At 38.1% G+C, this 8,483-nt stretch overlaps 1 protein-coding gene across 2 annotated transcripts in view; it reads left to right on the forward strand.

Moving 5' to 3' along the window:
- Positions 1 to 6,056, forward strand: part of RPS6KA3 (ribosomal protein S6 kinase A3) — a 41,270-nt gene extending 35,214 nt beyond the window's left edge. For both annotated transcript variants that reach the window (XM_081001612.1, XM_081001613.1), the window contains exon 22: positions 159 to 6,056. In XM_081001612.1, the coding sequence (XP_080857738.1) occupies positions 159 to 281 (123 nt within the window). In that variant the 3' untranslated portion in view covers positions 282 to 6,056. The remainder of the gene's footprint in view (positions 1 to 158) is intronic.
- Positions 6,057 to 8,483: the final 2,427 nt, after the last annotated feature.

An 8,483-nucleotide genomic window follows, 5' to 3' on the forward strand; every position in this document is an offset into this window, starting at 1 on the left:
GCACACAAAGCTTCAGTGTTTAAAAAAGTTGGATTTGTGAAGAGTGGGTCAACTTGCACATTATAATGTGCTGCTTGTTTAAACTACAAATAGCCCCTAATTACTTTTATTGATTTTGAATCCCATTACAATTATTTTTTCAACCTTTTTATTTTTAGGGTGCCATGGCTGCTACATACTCAGCGTTGAACCGCAATCAGTCGCCAGTTTTAGAGCCAGTGGGCCGTTCTACCCTTGCTCAACGAAGAGGAGTCAAAAAAATTACCTCAACTGCCCTGTGAAGTGACCTTAGTTGAAAAATGTGGTACCATAATACGATGATAGCACAAATCATGGCAACAGGTAGCACATATCCAAGATACCTGCAAGCACACTGTTCCAGCTGGTACCTATTATGCTGCTGCTCCTGCTTTCATCTGTTCTTGCTTTAAACTATCAGTGGCAAAATATTGCCCTTCAGATGGAATATAAAGTGGAATCAATGGGAAATGAACTATTCATGGAGATAGTAGAATTCCATACACCCGTCACATTAAATACACTGAATGAAGCACTCTCTCCCCATAAAGCATTATTTTTATAGGGAATATTTTTACTCCCTTTAAAATATTCCTCGTTACATGTATGGATGGACAGTTTATGTTAAGCACTTAGCTTAAACAGTATGTTTATATTAGCACTGTATTATTTGTGCCATCCAGCATTTTATATGTTTTTGTAAACTTTTCATAAGCAGTACATTTCTGTACTGTTTCCTTTTACATGCCTTCTCTTTAGACTAATTAAATTTGACAATTACATTTGATTAAATGGTTAATCAATATGGTTAACATCTCTAAAGCAGCTTGACTGTTAAACAGCTATTGAATGTAATTCTGTGAATGTGTTTTGTGTATGTCTCTCCACAGACATACGGTTAGAAGTCATGGGAATCCAGAGCTGTTGACGGATTTAATGGCACATTAGGGTTCTCACCATCAGACATGTGGAATTGAATCAGTACTGACATGAAAAAGCAACTGTGTATCTCCAGTGTGCATGTCCTTTTTGTGGACATTGGACGCCATGGCAAAATAGTTTAACCAGTTTTGTTGTGTTTAGTTGTAATTGGTCATCTAAAACCCAAAACTTTGCTGCTTCAGGAGAAGGGATAACTCTTCCACAGAGCTAAACTGAAATAGGGTAGGAAATGGAACATTTAAAGCTAAAGCAGTGCATTATCTATTAATGAGCATGCCAGCAAAAGAAAAAAAGTCAGGAAATTGCAATTAGGAGACAGGCTGAACTTGGGCTATTTTCAGCTTGCAATCCAAAGCAGAATGGCATTTGTGTTGAATGGGGATGTGCCCAGTGTCTTCAGCCTTTCCTAGTGGCTCTGCTATTAGCATTGGACTTTTGGTCATTGCTAGTCAATCAGCTGGCCAGCTAAGGCTACAATCCTAACCACACATAACTAATGACTAAGCCTGAAGACCACAGTGGGGCCTGGACTTTGTTTTTATTATTTTAATGAGAAAGTGGGGAAAGGTCTGTGTTCCCAGTTTGTTTGAATTGTCTTGGAGTACTTGTTTTCTGGGAAATATTGAAGTTGTATTTACTAAAAAGTTCGATATGTTGAAGTACAGCATAATTTTGACGGATCATCCCAGAGTTCTGCCAAAGAATTTTTTTTTATTTAATAGCAATGTTTCTGAGTTTTGAAAACAATTTAGTCCTAATTCAGTGTGTTAAACAAAATAGCAGCAAGATAGGCAATGAGTAGTAGTTTTCTGGGTCTTACAAATGCTTACCTTTTCTAAGGTCACTCAGCCCCATATAGTATTCTTAGTCTTCCTCTTGTAGTAACTTCTAGTGCTTTGCATCATGCCTTGCCTTACAAACTCATGCAGTTCCTTTGGTTTTGTTGTTTCAGGTTATTTTATTTTTTATTTATAAATAGTATTTCGAAAGCATGCTTTTTCTTTCCTTCCACATCAGACTAGTCTGCAAATCAAGTCTGTGCTTAGAAGCTGCTAATCTAGCCACCCAGAGGCCTTTAATTTACTATCTCTCTATTTGTTGTATTTTGAAATCCAGTTTTCTTCTGTTATGTTTGGAAATCTTTTTAATAATTAGACAAGTTGCCAGCAATCTTCCTTGCAGCAACAAATCCAAAATTTCTCATCCCCTCTGTCCTCAATCTCATAGTTAAAGACGCAATTGTTACTCAATGACATTTCATGTAGATGTGGTAGAACTAAAATATCTGGGCAGTGAACATCCCTTATTCTTCATTCATGTGATTTGGAGTGTTCTGTGCAAAGAATGAGCCAGCTACCTTTTCTAGTTGGGTTTCCTGAATATTGTCTCTGAAGTATTGATCTAATATTGTGGATTCAGAGTATCAGCATAGGAATTGGCAGAAATCTCCCTGTCCTCCTGTGTAAGCCTCTGCTGTTTCTCAGACCCCTTCTTAAGTGGAAAGGCAATACTGGACCCAAACATCTTATGCTTCTTTTACTCTATTTTTAATCAGATATTTTCAATAGGCTGCTATTTTAGCTCTGTGGTCCTTCATGTATTTCATTCTTAGCTAGAGTAGTCCTCAACTACTAGCTGATCAACACAATAATACCTCTGAAGCACTTACGACGCAATTCATAACTGTTTAATCAGACATTCCATTTGTGTCTCTGGACTTGTGAAGAGACAAGCTAAAAAAACTCAGCATTTTTTTTTTAATACTCCCTGTTTCCCACAAATAACTTAAATCAGCCCAAAGGAAGGAAGCATATCATTTCCATAGTCAAGCTTATTCAATCTTGTCATAGATGGGCGAGCTTAAGTTGTAACATAGTTATCATATCTTAAATTTGATAAGGATGCTAAAATGCTTGCAGCTATTGGCTAAAATCCAGTATTTTGGCAAATCATTTAAAAATAATTCAATAGCAACGTAAGTGATATCAATAATGGCATAGGGCCTTGTTCTCCTTGGCATCAACGAACAGTTGCCTTGGGAAACTGAACTGATTTCTTGCAATAACTTGGGCTGTGATCTCAAATTAGTTAACACATTTCACGAACCTGTAGGAAACTGTTTTAATCTTGTGCAGAGGGAAGACCTCTTTCAGGGATTGCTTTGCCATTGAGGGTTTTTTTATCAGATGCTTTAAAGATGCATGTCTTTTTGCATTTGCGTTAGATCTATTCATAAGTCATCATTCTGCTTTGGTAGCTTTGCTCTTGAAAAAGAGGCACGTCTTAATTTAAATCATTCCCTTAATGTTATGTTTACAAAATAACTTTGCACAGTTGGATTCAAGTATATCCAGTCTTGCATCGTTCGCTTGGGCTTTGCGACATCCAGCTTCTCACCCGGGGCCACTCAGGCTGCAACCCCACTTACTAGAAAGTAAGACCTGATCAACACAATAGGATTTATTTCTGAGTAAATATGCAACAGAATTGCACTGTAAATCTGAAAATGTTACTCTTGAGTGAAAACTCACCTGACCCTAGAAAAATGTGAACTACTTTAGGCTAGTGTTCGTTACTATGTCTCCCTAGAGTGAAATTCAGTTGCTCTTCCTAGCATTGCTGCTCCAGCAGAACTTTTCCACTAATGAAGGAAGAACAGTGGGGATTATTTGTTGATTTCCCGCTCCTCCTCCTCTCCAGAACTAATTTTCAGGGGCACTGAGGGCCATAGGCAGGAGGGGGAGACCAGAAAAAATACCTCCCCTCTTCCTGTGTTAGCGGGTGCCACCTGCCGGATCACAGTCCTTGCGCCTTGTGTAGGGGCAGCAATTAGTTAGTCCCTAGTTACTAACTCACACCCTTTTTCTTATACAAGCACTCCTTCCTCTACCTAAGCTCTGCTTTATAACAAGTTAGCTTTCTGGACAACACTCTACAGCAATAACGTTGGCTTGTTTCAAACAAGACACATCCATATCCAAATCCAGAATTTTTTTACTGTTTACATTCAGCTTTTCTTTGCTGTGTAGTAATGTATTAATATGGGAATGGAAAATGGTTTCAGTGTTGCACTGACTGTCTCATACTCACAGGAGAATCAGGATCCTGCAAAAAAGACGTATAGGTGCACATGATTCAGAAGATAAGTTGTACTGCTTCAATTTTGGCTTTTTCTGAATACTTCAGGCAGTGATCAGGGAGGCTCATTTTCATTTTCTGTAAAGAAGTCCCTCAACTAATGGAAACATATTTAAATTTAAGAAACCATTGATTTGGTTGGCCTTATTTTACACGTGGATATGCTCACCCCAGCTCAGTTATATGCTAGAAACTATTTAACACCAAGTAATTTTACAGTTCCTCTAGTGCTCACAAACCTGTTCCCTTTAGCGCTATTTCTTAGTAGGCTGATTTCTTAAAAGATTTTAAACCAAAGGATAAAATTTGCAACTACTGTAAAATATAACGGCAAAATCATGTTACTTTTTATATCTGAGAGGAACCACCAGTCTACTGCTGTTGCTTTCTGTCTGTTGCTTAAAATATTGGTATCAACAATGCAGTTATCACTGAAGCCCCCCAAATATTCAAGAAATCATGTCCTTACTAAATTTGATTGAATTGTCAAACTAGTTGCTTTAAAATAGATTCCGGGATGGATGGCAAAAGGCAAACTCATTTAGAGTGTTTAGGACTGTTGACTTACCCAAGATTTTTGGAGGGTAAGTTTGAAAAAATTAATTCACAATAAAATAGCCCAATTCAGTCCTTTAATCCTTTCAGTGATGATCATCTGCATAGCTCAGTTGGTTAGAACATGGTGCTGAAAAACCCTTTCACTGGTCTTCACTTGCTCACATTTTCCCTTCCACAAAGTTAATATTCCCTGTGTATTCATAACTGTGGTAAGAGAAATAAATATGCCTACTTAGATTCAGAATTGGCACCTTTGAAACCACTTGTCAGGACCCTTAAGACACTCATATGAATGTAAAGAAGTTACATTTTCATTACTCTCAATATATAAACTGGATATTCTGAATTAATTGCTACCTGATAGAGAGGTGGCAAGAATTTGTCAGCTTAATTTATAGCTCTGGTAATATGCAGCAGCTTTCCAAGGCCCAACAAGCCTCCCTGTGACAAGATGTCAAACCGCAGGATTTTCCTCAAATAAACACTGTACTGGTTTTATGACATCTCAAAAGTACTCTTTACTGTATTTTCTTTTCCCTACAAGGTATGATATGGGAAGAAAGAAAGGGCTTGAGAACTGCAGTTGGATGTCCAGCAAAACAAAATAAATTAGTAGTTATGTTCTCAATATCCAAGCAGGAGAAAACTGAGATTTCTTACAATCATTCTTCTTAGATTAGCTGTCTGTCAAGACCAAGCAAGCAAAGTATTTAAAATTGATTTTTAAATACAGAATCAGGGCATAAGGAAATAATTGTATGTAGTTTTGTTGTAGTAAATGTAGTAGATGAACTGAAGCATTGCTTTTCTGGTAATGGAAAAGAAGGCTTTTGGTCAGAGGCATGTGAATCCTTGGTAAGCAGTAATGAATGGCTTTTAACTCATGAAAGTGATGTATATGATTAGCTTTATCTTTATACTTCTGACCTAGGGAAAGTGCACTCATGAGGGATGTAATTATTTTAACAGTTTTAGTGAAGGGAGGGGGAATCTACATAAGAGATTTTTTTTTAATATCAGAAAATATTTTTCTACAGTTATGTACAATCATTCTTTATATTGACTTCTTCAGCATGGCATGCAAGTCTAAGGTACAACAAAAGGACCTGGCTGTATTGTACCTTTAGAGTAGAAAATTAAAATAGCATCTGTTGGATGCTTTTGTTAGCATCATAGAACTGAAGTGCTGATAAGGAGACTAAAGGACTGATAACTTCTGATGGTTTTATTGAGAGCTATGTATGTTTTCAAAAAATACTGTATATGTGTAATCGGAAATGTTCCAGATATAACCACAGATGAGCCTTGAAAGATACAATTGCTTGTATCCTTGTCAAAGGGCAGGTTTTGTAGTCTTCAAAAGAAATTGAATTTATACAGCAAATAAACTTTCAAAGATATATTAATGTGTATGTTTCAAGTAATCTACCTCTTCTCTCATTACAAAACAAGTATTATTCATTAGTTGTGTGATTCTTAGCTTGTTCACATTATGTTGTATAATAATAATAATAATTTATTATTTGTACCCCGCCCATCTGGCTGGGTTTCCCCAGCCACTCTGGGCGGCTTCCATAGAATGGTATGAGTGGTATTCCATAGTATGGAATAGAGTCTCCTCCGTGCTCTGAAGCCTATTGTGCATGCCTTGAATAAGTAGCAGAGGTGCCCACAAATAATAGTTGGCAAACATGCCAAACTAACGTTTTTAGACTCCTGTAGTAAATGAAGAATTTCTAGAGCGGGCAGAAGCTGGGTTAGAGACTTGCATGGCCTTCACGGCCAAAGTCCAGCATAACCTAGTATCTCCTACCCCTCTTCAGAAACTGCATATGATTATGCTGGCCTCTGGAGCAGGCTTCTTCTTGCACCAAAGCTTTGTGTAACCAACGAGAAACTCCCTACTGCAGCCAATCCCAGTGGAAGTTGGTTGGACTGTAAGGGAGACCCACTTGCAAAGGAGCAATTAGAAGATTTAGGGAAGCTCCAGCTCATGGGCCCTACTGCCAAATGAAAACCTGGAGGGAGAATAAAATTCCATGAGCAAATGGGAGATCCATTCATGTGATCAGCAAGTATAAATGATCCACCTAAAGATTCACAGGGTTTTCATTTGCTGGTAAGTTTTATATACTTGTTTAAATAACCTTTGTCTTCCAAAATGCCAGTTTTTAATAAGTCAAATGTTTAACTTCATTGGTATGAAATCTTCCATCCAACCTCCCTCCCTGTGCTGCATATTCTGGAATGGAACATACCAAGAAAAAAACATAAACACCACACAATTCAGTTGTTGATAAGTGTATTCATAGCTGCGCGGAGTCCCATCCACAGGGAAACAGGGGCGTGGGGTGGCACACTACATACTGTTAATGCTGGTATGCTAAATTAGGCCTCTACAGTGACACTGGATTTCTGATGCCCTTGCCTCGACAAACCAGTCGACTGCTGATCTCTCTTTGCTGCTGCAAACTGATGAAGCTATAATTTAGAACTGTGGCTTTCAAATTCTGAGCTAGAGAACAGGAGTTCTTCGAACTTATCAGATCTTCAATAAGATAATAGTGGATAAGCTTCCCTGAAAGGCAGTTTGCCAGTCCATAGCAATCTGCCTCTGTGATCTGCAACTACAGGATAAGAGTTCAGTATATTCTATTTAGAGCAGGGGAAGTTAATGTGGTGCCTCCAGATGTTGCTAGAGTAGAAGAAACACCATGGTACACCTGCATCGGCATAACTGGACTCCTTCATTTGCCCCATCTGCAACAAAAACGTTTCTTCTCCTTATTGGTCTCTACAGCCACAGTAGGTGCTGCAACTCTCGCAATGGTTTGACTTTATCCCCGAAGGCGCACACTTCCAGGATGTAAACCAGGATTCTCATCTTTCTTGACATTTTGCCATGTTGGCTGGGGATGATGGGAACTGGAGCCCAACGATATGTGAAAGGTCACAGGGATCTTACCTCTGATGTAGATGTATGTTCTCAGTTGAATATTGGACCTAATCCCTATAGACCTAGTACTGTGTACAGAATGGCTTTAGAAAAGGTCCCTAAATCTTTTCTTATATACAAGATTCATTGGACAAGATAAAAGTTCTCTAAAATATACCGTAACTTCTCTTTTTCAAGGTCTGATGAAAAACCCTACAGTCTATAAACATTTGTCCAACAAATCAGCTGGACAAGAGTAATTGAATTTGAAAATGACTGATCTAGGCTGACAGCTATGTTTATTTTTCTCACTGTCCACAAATTAGCATTATATCTAAAAGAAAGGTCAAAATCCAGAGTTGGGACAATACATTTATTAGGATCAATCAAATTAAAAAATAAGATAGCAAGCTTTCTTCAGAACACTCCAATTGTCGGGCAAGGGGGGGGGGGAGAGAAGGAAAGCTGCCCTGTGATTGAAAAAATATAATCTGCATTAAATAGAGCACAGAAGATAGAGTTAGGGCCAAATGTTACTGTATTTACTTGCATTTAATGTTCATCTTTTTTGGGCAAATTATGTTGCAAAAATTAAGGTACACATTAGATTTGATGGCACATTTACATTCACCAGCAAATCCTTTTTTTTTTGGTTTTAAGGTTCTGAAAATTGAGGTGCGCATTAGATTTGATGGTGCATTAGACTTGAGTGAATACAGTATATTTGCTCTGTATCTCTGTCCTTCAGTGCACAGTGGAATATCATTTGCCATTGCTGGATCCCTATCTGCAATGGCACACTAGCAGGAAGGTGGAAGCTCTCATTGAAGTGAATGGGATATTTCCCCCTTTATACTAATTTCTCGTAGGTGCTGTTGTCTAAACCACTGTG

This window comes from Podarcis pityusensis (genome assembly GCF_964106645.2).
Source record: "Podarcis pityusensis genome assembly, chromosome: 4".
Classification (NCBI taxonomy): domain Eukaryota; kingdom Metazoa; phylum Chordata; class Lepidosauria; order Squamata; family Lacertidae; genus Podarcis; species Podarcis pityusensis.